The sequence below is a fragment of the Scyliorhinus torazame genome, chromosome 27 (genome assembly GCF_047496885.1).
Source record: "Scyliorhinus torazame isolate Kashiwa2021f chromosome 27, sScyTor2.1, whole genome shotgun sequence".
In the NCBI taxonomy this organism is placed as follows: Eukaryota; Metazoa; Chordata; class Chondrichthyes; order Carcharhiniformes; family Scyliorhinidae; genus Scyliorhinus; species Scyliorhinus torazame.
In genome coordinates, this window is record NC_092733.1 from 35690870 (window position 1) to 35709423 (window position 18554).

The following is an 18554-nucleotide window of genomic DNA, read 5'->3' on the forward strand; positions in this document are numbered from 1 at the left end:
GATGAGCAGATTCTTTGGGGTGGAAGACAGGTGTGCAAAATGTGCGGGAGGACCAGCGAACCATGTCCACATGTACTGGGCATGTCCGAAGCTCAGGGAATTTTGACAGGGGTCTGCAGATGTTATGTCCACGGTGTTAAAAACAAGGGTGGCACTGAGGTGGCGACTTTCGGGGTGTCGGAAGACCCGGGAATCCAGGAGGACAAAGAGGCAGACGTTCTGGCCTTTGCTTCCCTGGTAGCCCGGAGACGGATACTATTAGCTTGGAGGGACTCAAGGCCCCCGAAGTCGGAGACCTGGCTATCGGACATGGCTAGCTTTCTCTGTTTGGAGAAAATCAAGTTCGTCTTGAGAGGGTCACTGTTAGGGTTCGCCCGGAGGTGGCAACCGTTCGTCGACCTCTTCGCGAAAAATTAATCATCAGCAGAAGTGGGGGGGGGGGGTTAGTTTAGCTTAGAGTAGGGGGTTAATAAAGGTGGGACCTGTAAGGGAGGGAGAGGGCTTTTGCACGATGTTTATAGTTTCATGTACATTGTTTATTGTTATAATACCAAACAATACCTCAATAAAATGTTTATTAAAAAAAAAAGAAATGAGACAGCTTGTATTGGAATTAAAAGAAAAAGAAAGTGAAAGAGTGACAATGGCAGAAGGAAAGGAAAGAGAGAGAGAATTTGAACTTTGGAAATGGGAACACGTAAAGAGAATATCAAATTAAAATGATGACGGTAAAGGCAGAGTTTGAGGAAAATCTAGAGGAAATATTAACCCCTCCTAGTGGGGATATGTTTAAATAGATTCAAGCACTGTCGAAGTTTGACGCGAAAGACGTGGAAGCTTTTTTCATCTTATTTGAGAGAGTCGCTAAACAATCAAAGTGGCCAGAAAATATGTGGATAGTGTTGGTTCAAACAATGTTGGCAGATAGAGCTGGTGAGGTGTTTGCATCACTTTCAGAGAAGGTATCTCAGAATTATGATGAGGTGACACAGCCGCTTTAAGTGTATATGTACTAATGCCAGAAGCCTACAGACAGACGATTAGAAATCTAAGAAAAGCGCCAGATCAGACATGTATACAATTTGAAGAATCAAACAAATAATTTTGATAGGTGGATAAACGCATTAAAATAGACCAAACATCTGGAGCTCTCAGGGAAGTAACTATTTTGGTCAAATTTAAAGATTCATTTCCAGCAGTGAGAACCCACGTGGAAGAGCAAAGGGTTAGAATTGCTATACAGGCAGCAGGAATGGCAGATGATTTTGAATTCATTCATAAATCAAGGTTTGGTTTTCAACATCATTTTAAGTCTGCGAAGGATAGAAACTGGGGAAATGAGAAACCCACAGGTGGTTGAGGCAAAGAGTGTCTTGTTGGAGATATTAAGGAGAGTTTGACTCATATTGAAAAGGAAACTTATGATGGTGGAAGAGATATAGGGAAACTTAAGTGTTTTCATTGTAATAAAGTTGGACACATCAAGTTGCAGTGTTGGTGGCTTAAGAAAAGTACTGGAAAGACAGACTCGGTAAATTAGGACAAGCCAGTGAGGTTTATTAAAGTGACAAAATAAACCATGATTGCAACTAAAGAGGTCCATACTACTACAGCCTGGACAGAGGTTGGTGGATAAGAAGGTGTCAGATCTTTTAAAATATTTTATTTGGTGGGGTAAGACTTACTTGTGAGTACGAGGTGGAGGTTAAAATCTTAAGGGATACAGGAGCAAGTCAATCTCTAATATGGAGGTATGTCATTTGGAAGCAGGGTTGCCAGAAAATGTGATGATGTGTGGAATTCGCGGTGAGAGGAGTAGTGTGCCATTATATAAGGTAAGATTAGACAGAGCGGTGAAAAGTGGTGAAGTGGTGGTAGGAGTAATAGAGAAATTACCTTTTTCAGGGGTACAGTTTATCCTGGGTAATTATGGGTAGATTTCTTCGTCCGGCCGCACCAGATTTCTGGTTCAGCACACTGTTGGAATTCTCCATTTCGCTGGCTGGTCAATGGGGTTTCCAATTATGGGGCAGCCCCGGGCTGCATGGCAAAATGGAGCATCCCGACGGTGGAGAATTAAGTCAGATATATTGGTGGGAGTGATGCCTACTGTGGTTGAAAAGCAGTGGAAATCAAACAACTGAAGTGTTGCAATAAGCACATCCTGGGGTGATTCCAGATTGTGTGGTTACAAGATCACACAGCCAAAGGTTGAGACAGGAGGAGGAGAAGTCAAGGAGTAAAGATAAGGAGGCTGAGGTTCAGTTATCAGGAACAATATTTGATCAGATGGCTGATAAAGAACAAGAGCAGGTGGAGGATGAAGCGGATATCTTTAGTTTAAGAAAATTGGTAGGATTACAACAGAACGATTCAGAGATAAAGCAGTTGTATCAGAAAGCATATACAGAAATAGAATGTATACGGAGGGTTGTTACATTAGAAATAATGTATCAATGAGGAAATGGAGACCTTTACATATTCAGGCATGAAGAATGGGCAGAAGTTCATCAAGTTGTATTACCTGTGGATTATGGAAAGGAGGATTTATAGGTTGTGCATGAAGTTCCGGAAGGGGTCATTTAGGAATAAAGGCAACTCAAGCAAAAATACAAAAACATTTTATTGGCCTGGACCTCATAAGGATGTAGTTAAATTTTGCCGTACATGTCACATATGCATACATAGAACATAGAACATACAGAGCAGAAGGAGGCCATTCGGTCCATTGAGTCGGCACCGGCCCACTTAAGCCCTCACTATCCCCATAACCCAGTAACCCCTCCTAACCATTTTGGACACTAAGGGCAATTTAGCATGGCCAATGCACCTAACCTGCTCGTCTTTGGACTGTGCGAGGAAACCGGAGCACCCGGAGGAAACCCACGCAGACACGGGGAGAACATGCAGACTCCGCACAGACAGTGACCCAGCGGGGAATCGAACCTGGGACCCTGGTGCTGTGAAGCCACAGTGCTAGCCTCTTGTGCTACCGTACTGCCCCACATAGGTCAAGTAATAGAAAAACCTCAAGTGGCAATCAAACCAGCACCCTTAATACCCAGTCCGGCATTTGAGGAACCTTTTACTCGGGTCCTAATAGATGGTGTGGAACCCCCTTCTAAGGTGAAAAGCGGGAATCAGTATCTGTTGACCATAATGGGTCTGTCTACTAGATTTCAACAGGCCGTTCCGTTAAGAAATACTACAACTGAATGGGTTGTAGAGGAACCAACAATTTATTTTAACAAATACGGACAATGAAAAGAAATCTGACCAGATCAAGAATCCAATTTGATGTCAAAGTTATTCAGGGAAATTATGAATAATTAAAGAGTAAGGCAATTTAAATCACCAGCGTATCGTCCAGAGGTTTAGAAAGGTGCCACCAGGCTTCAAAGACTATGTTGAGGGCCTATAGTCAGGAATATCCAGAGGATTGGGATAAAGGAATTCCGCTTGTACTATTTGCAATTAGGGTTGCACCCTAATGAGTAACCTAAATTCAATCCGTTCAAATTGATTAATTAAGAGGAATTTGGTGAGTCAGGGTTCTGAGACTACTGTCCTATATGTCAAACTTTAGGGAGAGGTTATCTAGGGTTGGTAAGTTGGCTAGAAAACATTTAATAATGTAGCCTGTTTTAATATAAAAGATCCCTATTTGTCAGTGGAATCACTTCTGGGGCGAAGTATCTTTTCCTCAGAGTTTACAAATGGAAAAAGTGTTTAGGGTTTCTTGGCCGGTTTCCTAATCTAAATTGGGGTCTGGTCCGTGTATTGGTCTCTTAGTTGGGAAGAACTGGAGTATTGCTGAAGGCTTTGCGCAGGTGAAGGAGACACAACCTGAATGAGTGAGACGCATGCAGAGTGGGAATTGGAACTTGGTAATTTGGGCAGTGTGGTAATTCGGGGCGGAGTGGGAGGAGGTGATGTTTCCCTTTTTTGTTCTGTTTCCTTCGTTTGGCTTTGTAACTGGTAATCAGCAGGGAGAGATCCAGAGTGCATTCCGGGAAGCAGGGAGAAAACCAGGGAGCACCCTGGGAAGGTAGGTGATATAAAATCTCACCCCCCAGGTTCCATCAGCCTTCATTTTCGGGAGCGAGAGAGAGAGAGAGCCGGGCAGCAACTTGGGAACAGGTAAGTGATAGATATTCTGCTATTCTGAGTGATCCGACTGGGGGACGGAGGGACGAGGGGGACTGAAAAGTGATGTCACAGGAAAGCTGTGACCTGATTGGCTGAATCTGCACTAAATTTAAAAATTAAACATTGTTAAACTAATTAAACATAATTAATTAATTACTTAATCATAATTTAGAGGGGTATCTAAGTCAGAGATCGGAGAGTACTGTATTTAGCTTTTACATTTATAGTAGAAATCTAGTGCTCGGAAACATATAGTTAACAGTAACTTTTAATTTTTAAAAATTTTTTAATTTACTAATTAATTAACGCAATGTCAGTTAGAGGGGTGCTGTGCTCTGACTGTGAGATGTGGCAGATCCGGGAGGCTTCCAGCCTCCCGGATGGCTTAATCTGCAGAGAGTGCACCCAACTGGAGCTCCTCACAGACCGCATGGTTCGGTTGGAGCAGCAATTGGATGCACTTAGGAGCATGCAGGTGGCGGAAAGCGTCATAGATCGCAGTTATATAAATGTGGTCACACCCAAGGTGCAGGCAGAGAAATGGGTGACCACCAGAAAGGGCAGGCAGTCAGTGCAGGAGTCCCCTGTGGTTGTCCCCCTCTCGATTGGGTATACCCCTTTGGATACTGTCGGGGGGCAACAGCCTATTAGGGGAAAACAGCAGCAGCCAGAGCAGTGGCACCACGGCTGGCTCTGATGTTCAGAAGGGAGGGTCAAAGCGCAGAAGAGTAATAGTAATAGGGGACTCTATAGTCAGGGGCAGAGATAGGCGCTTCTGTGGACGTGAAAGAGACTCCAGGTTGGTATGTTGCCTCCCTGGTGCCAGGGTTCAGGATGTCTCAGAACAGGTAGCAGGCATCCTGAAGGGGGAGGGCAAACAGGCAGAGGTCGTGGTACATATTGGTACTAATGACAAAGGCAGGAAGGGGTATGAGGTCCTGCAGCAGGAGTTCAGGGAGCTAGGCAGAAAGTTAAAAGACAGGACCTCAAGGGTTGTAATCTTGGGATTACTCCCTGTGCCACGTGCCAGTGAGGCTAGAAATAGGAAGATAGAGCAGCTGAACACGTGGCTAAACAGCTGGTGTAGGAGGGAGGGTTTCAGTTAAATGGTCCACTGGGAGCTTTTCCGGGGCAGGTGTGACCTGTATAAGAAGGACGGGTTGCATCTAAACTGGAGAGGCATAAATATCCTGGCCGCGAGGTTTGCTAGTGTCACACGGGAGGGTTTAAACTAGTATGGCAGGGGGGTGGGCACGGGAGCAATAGGTCAGATGGTGAAAAAACTGAGGGAGATCTAGGAAATAGGGCCACTATGGCTCTGAGGAAGAGCAGACAGGGAGATGTTGTCCCGTACCAGCCTCCCTGAACAGGCACCGGAATGTGGCGACTAGGGGCTTTTCACAGTAACTTCATTTGAAGCCTACTTGTGACAATAAGCAATTTTCATTTCATTTCATTTCACTTCATGTTGCTGAAAACACAGGGTCTGGTGGCCTGAAGTCCATATGTTTTAATGCAAGAAGTATTACGGGTAAGGCAGATGAACTTAGTGCTTGGATTAGTACTTGGAACTCTGATGTTGTTGCCATTACAGAGGCCTGGTTGAGGGAAGGATAGGATTGGCAGCTAAACGTTCCAGGATTTAGATGTTTCAGGCGGGATAGAGGGGGATGTAAAAGGGGAGGCGGAGTTGCGCTACTGGTTAGGGAGAATATCACAGCTGTACTACGGGAGGACACCTCAGAGGGCAGCGAGGCTATATGGGTAGAGATCAGGACTAAGAAGGGCGCAGTCACAATGTTGGGGGTTTACTACAGGCCACCCAACAGCCAGCGGGAGATAGAGTAGCAGATAAGTAGACAAATTTTGGAAAGGAGTAAAAGCAACAGGGCTGTTGTGATGGGAGACTTTAACTTCCCCAATATTGACTGAGACTCACTTAATGCTAGGGGCTTGGACGGGGCAGAGTTTGAAAGGAGCATCCAGGAGGGCTTCTTAAAACAATATGTAAATAGTCCAACTAGGGAAGGGGCTGTACTGGACCTGGTATTGGGGAATGAGCCCGGCCAGGTGGTAGAAGTTTCAGTAGGGGAGCATTTCGGGAACAGTGACCACAATTTAGCAAGTTTTAAAGTGCTGGTGGACAAGGATAAGAGTGGTCCTCGGGTGAATGTGCTAAATTGGGGGAAGGCAAATTATAAAAATATCAGGCGGGAACTGAAGAACCTAGATTGGGGGCGGATGTTTGAGGGTAAATCAACATCTGACATGTGGGAGGCTTTCAAATGTCAGTTGAAAGGAATTCAGGACCGGCATGTTCCTGTGAGGAAGAAGGATAAATATGGCAAATTTCGCGATCCTTGGATAACGAGGGTTATTGTAGGCCTCGTCAAAAAGAAAAAGGAGGCATTTGTCAGGGCTAGAAGGCTGGGAACAGACGAAGCCTGTGTGGAATATAAGGAAAGTAGGAAGGAACTTAAGCAAGGAGTCAGGAGAGCTAAAAGAGGTCACGAAAAGTCATTGGCAAATAGGATTAAGGAAAATCCCAAGGCTTTTTACACATACATAAAAAGCAAGAGGGTAGCCAGGGAGAGGGTTGGCCCACTGAAGGACAGGGGAGGGAATCTATGTGAGGAGCCAGAGGACATGGGCGAGGTACTGAATGAATACTTTGCATCAGTATTCACCAAAGAGAAGGAATTGGTGGATGTTGACTCTGGCGAAGGGTGTGTAGATAGTCTGGGTCACATTGAGATCCAAAAAGACGAGGGGTTGGGCGCCTTGAAAAATATTACAGTGGATAAGTCTCCAGGGCCTGATGGGATCTACCCCAGAATACTGAAGGAGGCTGGAGAGGAAATTGTTGAGGCCTTGACAGAAATCTTTGGATCCTCACTGTCTTCAAGTGATGTCCCGGAGGACTGGAGAATAGCCAATATTGTTCCTTTGCTTAAGAAGGGTAGCAAGTATAATCTAGGGAACTACAGGCCGGTGAGCCTTACTTCAGTGGTAGGGAAATTACTGGAGAGAATTCTTCGAGACAGGATCTACTCCCATTTGGAAGCAAGGGGTCGTATTAGCGAGAGGCAGCATGGTTTTGTGAAGGGGAGGTCATGTCTCACTAACTTGATAGTTTTTCGAGGAGGTCACAAAGATTATTGATGCAGATAGGACAGTGGATGTTGTCTATATGGACTTCAGTAAGGCCTTTGACAAGGACCCTCATGGCAGACTGGTACAAAAGGTGAAGTCACACGGGATCAGGGGTGAGCTGGCAAGGTGGATACAGAACTGGCTAGGTCATAGAAGGCAGAGAGTAGCAATGGAAGGGTGCTTTTCTGATTGGAGGGCTGTGACTAGTGGTGTTCCGCAGAGATCAGTGCTGGGACCTTTGCTGTTCGTAGTATATATAAATAATTTGGAGGGAAATGTAACTGGTCTGATTAGTAAGTTTGCAGACGAGACAAAGGTTGGTGGAATTGCGGATAGCGATGAGGAATGTCAGAGGATACAGCAGGATTTAGATTGTTAGGAGACTTGGGCGGCAAGATGGCAGATGGAGTTTAATTCGGACAAATGTGAGGTAATGCATTTTGGAAGGTCTAATGCAGGTAGGGAATATACAGTGAATGGTAGAACCCTCAAGAGTATTGACAGTCACTGAGATCTTGGTGTACAGGTCCACAGGTCACTGAAAGGGGCAACGCAGGTGGAGAAGGTAGTCAAGAAGGCATACGGCATGCTTGCCTTCATTGGCCGGGGCATTGAGAATAAGAATTGGCAAGTCAAGTTGCAGCTGTATAGAACCTTAGTTAGACCACACTTGGAGTATAGTGTTCAATTCTGGCCGCCACACTACCAGAAGGCTGTGGAGGCTTTAGAGAGGGTGCAGAAGAGATTTACCAGAATGTTGCCTGGTATGGAGGGCATTAGCTATGAGGAGCGGTTGAATAAACTCGGTCTGTTCTCACTGGAACGACGGAGGCTGAGGGGCGACCTGATAGAGGTCTACAGAATTATGAGGGGAATAGATAGAGTGGATAGTCAGAGGCTTTTCCCCTGGGTAGAGGGGTCGATTACTAGGGGGCATAGGTTTTAGGTGCAAGGGGCAAGGTTTAGAGTAGATGTACGAGGCAAGTTTTTTACGCAGAGGGTAGTGGGTGCCTGGAACCTGCTGCTGGAGGAGGTGGTGGAAGCAGGGACGATAGTGACATTTAAGGGGCATCTTGACAAATACATGAATAGGATGGGAATAGAGGGATACGGACCCCGGAAGTGTAGAAGAATTTAGTTTAGACGGGCAGCATGGTTGGCGCAGGCTTGGAGGGCTAAGGGCCTGTTCTTGTGCTGTACCTTTCTTTGTTCTTTGTTCTTTGAAAAGAGACACGTCAAAGTTTTTGATCTTGCTCCGCATCAGGGCAGATTCCCAAGCATACCAAATCTCAAAGCCAACAACAATTTACACCGCATGAGAAGAGTACTGCTGATTGGTTGGCAAGTGTGCTCTGATTGGGAGAGGCGTTGCCGTGGAGAATGCACCAGGGAACAATGGGATCGGCTTTAAGTGGACTGTGAAAGAAGAAGAGAGGGGGTGAAGAGAAAAAGAGGAGCAGGGAGGGAATTGCACAGGTTAAGACCTAGATATCTGAGGTGTAGTAGCCGAGGAATAATGTTGCTGGGCTAGGAATCCAGGCTAATGCTTCAGAGACATTGTTCGAATCCCCCCCACGGAAAATTGGAATTCAATTAATAACAAATCTGGAATGTTTTAAGTTGACCTCCATAGTGGTGACCTTGAGTCCCCTCAATCGTAAATGTCCATTTAGTTCAGGGAAGGAAATCAGTCACTTTTGCCCAGCCTAGCCTACATTTGACTCCAGGCTCCCAGCAATGAATCAGTACTCTGCTGAACACGGCTTGGAGGAAGCACTGCGTGTTGCTACAGTACAGAATGTACTCTGGGTGGGGGGGACTTCAATGTAAAGAGTGGCTCACTTCTGACCCAGCTGCCTGAGTTCTAAAGACTGGGCCTGTGGCAGGCGGTGAGGGAACCAACAAGAGGAGGAAAACTTAGGGAATGAAGAGTAATGACGATAAGGCGGGAAAGTGGAGTTGAGGATTATCATATTAGTCATGGTCTCATTGAATGGCGGACCAGACTCGAAGGGCCAAATGGCCTAATTCTGCCCCTACATCTGATGCTTTTAACCTATCCTCACCTGTTGCAGATGCATCTGTCCATGACAGTGATCATAGAATGACTACGGTGCTGAAGGAGGACATTCAGCCCATCGAGTCGGCACCGACCCGATGATAGAGCACTCTACCTGGGCCCGGTCCCCTGCCCCATCCCCGTAACCCTACCTAAAATGCGCATCTTTGGTCACTAAGGGGCAATTTATCATGGCCAACCCACCTAGCCTGCACATCTTTGGACTGTGGGAGGAAACCGGAGCACCCGGAGGAAACCCACGCAGACACGGGGAGCACGTGCAGACTCCACATAGACAGTCACCCAATGTTGGAATTGAACTCGGGTCCTTGGCGCTGTGAGGCAGCAGTGCTAACGCTGTGCCACCAGGAGTGACCAACATAGTCTTTGTGGAAATGAAGTTGTGTCTTCATACTGTACATAGTAGTGTGGCACTACCATCCTGCTCAATAGGGTAGGTTCAGGAGCCTAGATCTGGGCAGTTCCAAACTAGGCATTCATGAGGTGCTGGGGGCCATCAGCAGCAGAATTGCATTCAATCTGCAGCCTCATGGCCCGGCATATCCCCCACTCTACCTTACTACTAAGCCAGGGAATCAATCCTGGTTCAATGAAGTGTGCAGAGAGCATGCCAGGAGCAACAACAGGCATACCGAAAAATGAGGTGAAGCTACAATACAGGACTACTTGTGTGTCAAACAGAATAAGGAGCAAGTGATCGATCGGGGTTAGCAATTCCACAACCAATGGATCAGATCTAAGCTCTGCACTCCTGCCACGTCCAGCCGTGAATGGTGGTGGACAATTAAACAACTCCCTGGAGGAGGAAGACCGGTGCTCCAGAACTTTCCGCACCCCTAGCCAAGCTGTTCCAGTGCATCTACAACACTGGCATCTACCCGGCAATGTGGACAATTGCCCAGGGGTGTCCGGTACACAAGAAACGGGATAAATCCAACTCGGCCAATTACCGACCTATCGGCCTACTCCCGATCATCAATAAAGTGATAGAGGAGTGGTAGACTGTGCCATCAAGCAATACTTACTCAGCAGTAACCTTCTGACTGAGACTCAGTTTGCGTTCCGCCAGGGTCACTCAGCTCCTGACCCCATTCCAGCCTCGGTGCAAACATGGACAAAAGAGCTGAATGCCAGAGGTGAGGTGAGAGTGACTGCCCTTGGCATCAGGGCAGCATTTGACCAAGTGTGACATCACGGAGCCCGAGCTAAACTGGAGTCAATGGGAATCAGGGGGAAAATTCTCCGCTGGTTGGAGTCACGAATAACTTTACAAAATGTATTCTTTCATTCTCAGTAGAGTTAAATCCTCGGCCTCTCTTCCCTCCCTGTCCCCTCCCACTCCCACGCTCTTCGTATCCATCCCATTGCCTTCCTCATCCCCCCCTCACCTCCATTTTCCCATCCCCGGTCCCATCGCTGTCCCACCGGTTTTCCCAGCGACTCCCAATTTCCAACCTTTACCCTCCATTCCTCTTTTCGTTCCCCCTCTCACTCCCATTCCCCAACTGCCATTCCCTCCTCCTCCGCTCCGCTGGACATTTACCTCCGGTTGGTCCCTCCTGGGTGCCATCTTGGTGGGCATCCTCGGCTGTCCAGATGGTAGAGGAGTAAAAAATGGAGATGTAAGTGACAGAATACAAATAGAAGCAGACACTAAACATCACTCTTTCCTGCTGTGTATATGAATGGTGTTTATATAAATCAGTCCAGGAACAGCGGCAGAGAGCTCGGAATGAAACACAGTTGGACTTGGGCCCCAGAATGATCCTTTCCGACATTCCTGTTGCTGGAATCGGACTTTCGGATTCAGGCAGGGCAATGATTGGGAGATTCTTTCGGATTCGTTCTTCAGGCAGCGGGCTGTGGATCTCAGCGGTATTATCAGGATTTACTGCCCATTCCGGAGGCACTGAGCATCCCCGGGAATGCCAGAGACTCCTGCCAATCACCCCCGCCCCACCACACACTCACACACACACACTCACACACACACGCACACACTCACACACACCCATTCACGTACACACATTCATACACACACACTCACATACCAAAACCCACACACACACTCACATGCACACACTTAGACTCGCACACACACAGGAACACACACTCACACAACCACACCCAAATACTTAAACATGCACACTCACACATAGATACACACGCACACACTTACACACACACAGGAACACACACTCCACACTCACACAACCACACCCACGCACACCCACATACTTAAACATGCACACACACTCACACATAGATACACATGCACACACATAAACACACACACTCACTCATACACAGACGCAAGCACATATGCACACACTCACACACACACTCATAATAATAATAATCGCTTATTGTCACAAGTAGGCGTCAATGAAGTTCCTGTGAAAAGCCCCTAGTCGCCACATTCCGGCGCCTGTTCAGGTAAGCCGGTACGGGAATTGAACCCGCGCTGCTGGCCTTGTTCTGCATTACACTCATATGCACAAACGCGCACACACACTCACTCACGGACACACTCATTCATGGTCACACTCACACACATCCACACACACTCACACGCACACACTTTCATACAAACATACACACACAAACTCACACACACATGCGCAGACACTCACATACACACACACACACTCACATACACGCACTCATAAACACACACACACTCAGATGCACGCCCCCACACACACGTACACAGGCGTCAGATCTTTCTGTAAAGCAGTGCCCAGAGATCTCTTTCTCAAATATGTAAAGGTCATATTCCTCAGTGCAGTAAAGATAGCAGTTAAGGGTTTTGTATTCACTGTATTGATTAGCACTATTTAAGGGGTAATTGTAAGTTATTTTCTGGTGTGATCTTAAAGATATTTTAATACTGTGTTGGTAATAAAGTTTGTTTTAATAAACCATGCCCTTATCTCTTTGTGTGATCACTCCTGGAGTGAGATCTCCTTTTCTCACAGACTTACAGAATTAAAATATTGAGCTTTCTGTCCAGTGTCCGAGCCATTGTCTGGGATTGTAATAAGATGCTTCCTTGGAATCCGCGATACTAACACTTAAAAGCCGGCCTGGATTGGGATGGGCATGATCGGTGGTCCCGGTTGGGACCTGTATAGGTTGCGGCCTTTACTTTTGTTTTCCAAATAAACCTCCAATGTACTTTCCAATGTAACCTCCTCGGAACCCCTGAAGATTTTACACTGGTCAAAGAGTCATTATGGGACAGAAAGAGGCCATTCCACCCGCTGGATCCATGTTATCGCACTGGTCGCGCCCCACCGGTGAAAAATTCCACTCCAGGTTTTCCCTCCTCGAGTTTGCGGTCGGTAGATTCCAAATTCCCCAAACTACCTAGCCGGGAGACAAAGTCACATCTTCGAGATGTTTCCCCAGGTCCTTGGATTACAAATTCACTGTGTTGGCCCCCCCCCCCCCCCCCCCCCCCCCGCCACCGCCCTCCACCCCCACCCCTCCCCTCATTAACCTGCTACTTTATATAAATCCAGGGTGGTGGATATTGTTTCTCAGCCGCGTAGATGCACATTAATTCCTGTTCAGCTCTGACTGGGGAGTTACTCAGATCGTATTTCAGGGCCGTGTGTCAAATGGGTTCCAGATGGTAACGGCAGGATGAGAAACATTTAAAAAATGTTTCATTCCCGAAGCAGGACTGTTCTCGGTGAGTCACAGACCTGGCTCGACCAGAGGAGCCTCTGTAAATTTGGCAAGGGAAGGGGGAGGGGTGCCATGGGGAAGAGAGGGGGCGGGGGCTGCTAAGTGTGGGAGAGAGCGAGGAAGTCCAAAGATGCGCAGATTCGGTGGGTTTACGGGGATGGAACAGGGGAGTGGGACTCGGTAGGGTGCTCTTTCAGAGGGTTGGTGCAGACTCGATGGGCCGAATGGCCTCCTTCAGCACAGTAGGGGTCCTATGAATGAAGGGGAGGGTGGGTCGGGGGGGGATTGGGACGTGGGAGTGGAGTACGAGGCATGGTGGGAGGGGGACGAGACTGGGGTCGGAAGTGGGGGGAGAGTGGTGGTTGTGGGGGAAAGGGAGAAATGGGGGAGGCGGAGAGAGAGAGGCAAATAAGGGAGTGGCAATAAGGCAAGGGGAGTGGGGGAGGGGGAGAGAGGGATGGAGTGTGGGGAGGGGGAGAGCGGGGGAGGGAGTGGGGGAGGGGGAGAGAGGGATGGAGTGTGGGGAGGGGGACAGCGGGGGAGGGAGTGGGGGAGAGAGGGATGAAGTGTGGGGAGGGGGAGAACAGGGGGGGAGGGGGAGAGAGGGATGAAGGGTGGGGGAGGGGAGAGCGGAGAGGGAGTGGGGGAGAGAGGGATGGAGTGTAGGGAGGGGGAGAGCGGGGGAGGGAGTGGGGGAGGGGGAGGAGGGATGGAGTGTGGGGGAGGGGGAGAGAGGGATGAAGGGTGGGGGAGGGGGAGAGCGGAGAGGGAGTGGGGGAGGGGGAGAGAGGGATGAAGAGTAGGGTAGGGGGTGAGCGGGGGAGGGAGTGGGGGAGGTGGAGAGAGGGATGGAGTGTGGGGAAAGTGCAGAGAGGAATGGGGCTGTGTGGGAGGAGAGTGGGATGGGATTGGAGGGTGGGAGAGAGAGGGAGAGATGGGGAGGGGAGAGCAGAATGGGGATGGAGGAAGGGGAGAAAGAGAGAGAGAGAGAGACAGAAACGAGGCTTCGCGCCCAGCACGGATCTCGATTTTGGGCTGGGGCGGGATTCACCCATTGCGCCTGGGCACAAGAGGGTCGCTGGATTGTGCCTGGAGTTTTAATTCTCCTCGGTGATCGCTGAGGAACCCTTCTTTGGGTTCTTTTGATGATGACACTGAACTGTTAGTGACTGGACATTGGTTCTGTGTACCCGAGGCTGCCTGGACATCTTTGGGTGCCCGAGGAGGGGTTTCTGCCGGGACTCCCACTCCTGATCACTGCCCGTTGCCCCAGTACAAACAGAGAATGACCATTCGGCCCACAGAGCCTGTGTCAGCCCTCCGAGCGAGTTAGCCCCACTCCCCCGCCCTTTCCCCAGTGCTCAGCAACTTTCTTTCGCTCCTTGTTCATGCCAAGTCTATTGGTGCCAAGTCACTAAAACATTTATTTCCCTCTCAGGCAGCGTGTTCTAGGTCGTAAAATCTCACTGCGTAAAATAAATTCTCCTCAGCTCCCCCGTGGCTATTTTGGCAATTGTGTTGCCGAGCGTCCTGCCAGGGTCATTTTGGACAAGCAAGGGAGAAGAAAAAAATCTGGTTCAAACTACAGAGGCCTCTTTGTTAAAGACGTACCTCCCCCGGGGCTTCTGTGTGAACGGATTTCGCAGCCTCAGGGAGGCACGAGAGGGAAGATTGAGAATCGAAAGGCGGGACAGGGAGGAGACTGAGGGGCCGCAACACGGGGGCCAGCATAGAGAGGAGGCAGTGGTCTGAATGGCCACGGCGATCTGCGGGAGAGTACGATCCAGGGTTCCAGTGGTGGTCCCTGTAGCTGAATAGCCACTCTCACAGGCAGGTGTTAGAATGACCACGGGGGAGGGGAGGTACTGTGCGCTATCGAGGCTCGAGCTCCGGGCGGGGATGTGGGGGAGGGGAGGGAGGGTAGGTTTTGAAAACCCAGCGAGCAATTTAGCAATTTCCGAGAGTTTTCCGACTGCCTTTCCCACGGGAATAATAATAATAATAATCAATTATTGTCACAAGTAGGCTTCAATGAAGTTACTGTGAACGTTACTAGTCGCCACATTCCGGCGCCTGTTCGGGGAGGCTGGTACGGGAATTGAACCCGCGCTGCTGGCCTTGTTCTGCATTACAAGCCAGCTGTTTACCCCGCTGTGCTAAACCAAAATATCTCTCCCATCAGGTACCATTGCCCTGAGAGGGTATCGGCGATCACGGATTAATCCTCCTCCAGAGGAGTGGACCATCTCTGTCGATGTAACAGTCTGTGAGGCTCTTTCGAAAGATCTACCATTGTCCACCTCCATCTCATGGAGTCAGAGGGTCTTACAGCACAGAGCGAGGCCCTTCGGCCCACCGTGTCTGCACCAGCCATCAAGCACCAATCTATGAGCTCACTTGGCTGGATGGCTGGTCCGTGATGCAGGGCGAGGCCAGCAGCGTGGGTTCGATCCCCGCACCGGCTGAGCTTATTCATGAAGGCCCCGCCTTCTTACCCTTGCCTCTTGCCTGAGGGGTGGTGACCCTCAGGTTAAATCACCACCTGTCAAAGGGGAAAAGCAACCAATGATAATCTGGGACTAAGGTGACTTTACTTTATTCTAATCCCATATTCCAGCACTTGGTCCCTGGTCTTGTCCGCTCTGGCGAGTTCTCGTCTAAATACATCTTAAATGTCGTGAGGGTTCCCGCCTCGACCGCCCTTTCAGGCAGCGAGCTCCAGATTCCCAGCAACCTCTGAGTGAAAAAGGTTTTCCTCAAATCCCCTCTAAACCTTTGCCCCTTATCTTAAATCTACGCCCATTGGTTATTGACCTCTAGACTGAGGGGAAAAGTTACTTCCTATCCACCCTATTGATGTCGCTCAGAATTTTGTACGACTCAATCAGATCCCTCCACAGCCTTCTCTGCTCCAAGGATAACAACCCCGGCCTAACCGGCCTCTCTTCATAGCTGGAACGCTCCAGCCCAGGCAGCATCCTGGTGAGTCTCCCCTGCACCCTCTCCAGTGCAATCACAGCCCTCCTATAGTGTGCTGACCAGAAACGCACACAGTACTCTAGCTGAGGCCTAACCAGCGTTTTAAGCACCTTTACCACGATCTTTCCCCTCAGCATCTGAATTTCTAAATCATGGTTTCCTATTCCGAGCCGAGGAAATTCCAACTCTATCTTCCTCATCTTGGCCAGCGAGAGTTTATCTGGTCTCAGATTTAACCAGCGTCTCTTCATCGCGCGCGCGACTTGTCCAAGATATCTTTGTTGTTTGCCTCAAAAGACCACAAATCTACATGTTTGCGTCCTTCTCCGAATTGCTTCACTGATCACCCACGCCATCCTCATGTATGTTTGAAAGAAATGGCAGTGGGATTAAGCTACTTGGCCCTTGAGCTTGTTCTGTTTGAGTTGGTGACCTTTCTCGTTTGTTTTGTTCCTTGGCCGCCCTGTCTGTCCGATGTTAACAAGCTGTTAACAGGGCAGCACGGTAGCACAGTGGTTAGCACAGTTGCTTTACAGCTCCAGGGTCCCAGGTTCGATTCCCTGCTTGGGTCACTGTCTGTGCGGAGTCTGCACATCCTCCCCGTGTGTGCGTGGGTTTCCTCCGGGTGCTCCGGATTCCTCCCACAGTCCAAAGATGTACAGGTTAGGTGGATTGGCAATCCTAAATTGCCCCTAGAGTCCAAAAGGTTAAGTCGGGTTATTGGGTTATATGGATAAGGTGGAGGCATAGGCTTAAACAGAGAGCTCTTTCCAAGTGCCGGTGCAGAGTCGATGGGCCTGATAGCCTCTTTCTGCACTGTAAATTCTATTATCTATGATCTATTAGGTGGATTGGCCATGATAAATTGCCCTTAGGTTAGGTGGGGTTACTGGGTTATGGGGATAGGTTGGACGTGTGAGCTTAAGTGGGGTGCTCTTTCCAAGAGCCGGTGCAGACTCGATGGGCCGAATGGCCTCCTTCTGCACTGCAAATTCTATGATCCTATGATCTATGAACTCCCCAGGTGACAAGGCTTGTCTCCCTCTCTGACCCTTCCCCTCTCCCCTGTGACCTTACGCTCTGGTAATGGGCTCTCCTTAACGGATAGAGTGTGGTGCCAAACCATTCCCCCCCCCCCCCCCATTTCTAATAAACATGTTCCCGCTGGCTACTGTTCCCCTCCATGAATAGGACATGAATAGGAAATTGGGAAAGCTCCCTCACTGAAAGGGGGGGGGGGGGGCAGGGGGGAGGGGGGGGGCGGGGGGGGGGGGGGGGAGGGGGGGGGGGGGGAGGGGGGGGAGGGGGGGGGGGGGAGGGGGGGGAGGGGGGGGGGGGGGGGGGGGGAGGGGGGGGCGGGGGGGCAGGGGGGGGGGGGCAGGGGGGGGGCAGGGGGGGGGGGGGGGGAGGTGCGGGGAGCAATTAGAGATTTCAAGGCCAGGTATCAGCCCTGATCAAATAAAATGACGGAACAGGCCAGAGGGAGAGAATGGCCTCTCCCCTCTATCAAAGTATCTAAGGGGTTGAGGGGGAGGGGTCTTGTTTATGTTTTGGGTTGGTTTTATTTTGTAAATGCTACGTGTTTTGTGTATTTCATTGTTAAAATGTTAAAATTTGAATTAAAATATATTTTTTAAAAAGCTGACATGAATACAGAGAGGGGGACGGGAGAGTAAGCGTATAACGATACAATCATTCGACACAATTTGATGCGTCTCTAAGCCCAGCCGGAGAACAAGGGAGACACAAGACAAGGCCATGACAAAATGGTAAGATGGTGTGCATCTTCCCACTCAGCGATTGCTCACAACGATCAAGAGATTGCAGGGTAGATTTTGGGCATGTTTGGGCGGGCACCAATAGACATCTTCCTCCACTCCAGCAGCGCCCGAGGCCACATTGGCACACCCAGCCTCCTCCCCTCGGATGCCAGGCCCGCCTGCACCCGTGCAGGAACCAATCACGGATTCTTCATACCCGCCCCAGAAATAAAACGGCAAAATACGACGAAATTAAAACTCCCGTTTTTTCCGGCTAATTCGATCAAGGGGATCAGGGGAGAAGGCAGGAAAATGGGGATGAGAAACATATCAACCATGATTGAATGGCGGAGCAGACTCGATGGGCCGAGTGGCCTAATTCGGCTCCTATGTCTTATGTGCTGCACATAGGGCACTCACTAGGTTTCCCACTGGCGTCTTTCACGTTTTAAACACCCCCCTCGTTCTAACTGGCGACACCAAAGGCAAAGTTGACACAACGGGAGGCCCTGGCAAACAGGTCTTCAATCACAGCTGCGTGACGGGCCTACATCTCCGCCAGAGCCCCGGAAGGTACCAGAAGCAAAGAGGATCGAGGGTGGCGGTGACATTGACAGCTGATGTTAAATTGTGGCCACCAGCTGAGAGGGGGTGGGGGGGGGGGCTTATTCCAGTGGGTAACAGGTGGCTGGCACCACCTGATGTGCCATCTACATCCTCTGAGGACACTGGTGTTGAGA

At 49.3% G+C, this 18554-nt stretch overlaps 1 protein-coding gene and 1 long non-coding RNA gene across 3 annotated transcripts in view; one reads left to right on the plus strand and one right to left on the minus strand.

Moving 5' to 3' along the window:
- The window catches only part of LOC140403350 (uncharacterized), a 153271-nt gene that overhangs the window by 39251 nt on the left and 95466 nt on the right, over positions 1-18554 (minus strand). Inside the window, exon 3 of one of the 2 annotated variants that reach the window (XM_072491250.1) lies at positions 10926-10970. The exons of the other annotated variant lie outside the window; for it this stretch is intronic. Within the exon in view, the coding sequence (XP_072347351.1) occupies positions 10926-10970 (45 nt within the window). The remainder of the gene's footprint in view (positions 1-10925; positions 10971-18554) is intronic. 2 annotated transcript variants of the gene reach the window in all.
- The window catches only part of LOC140403351 (uncharacterized), a 31258-nt gene continuing 25645 nt past the window's right edge, over positions 12942-18554 (plus strand). Inside the window, exon 1 of the long non-coding RNA XR_011938284.1 lies at positions 12942-13079. This is a non-coding gene — a long non-coding RNA (uncharacterized lncRNA). The remainder of the gene's footprint in view (positions 13080-18554) is intronic.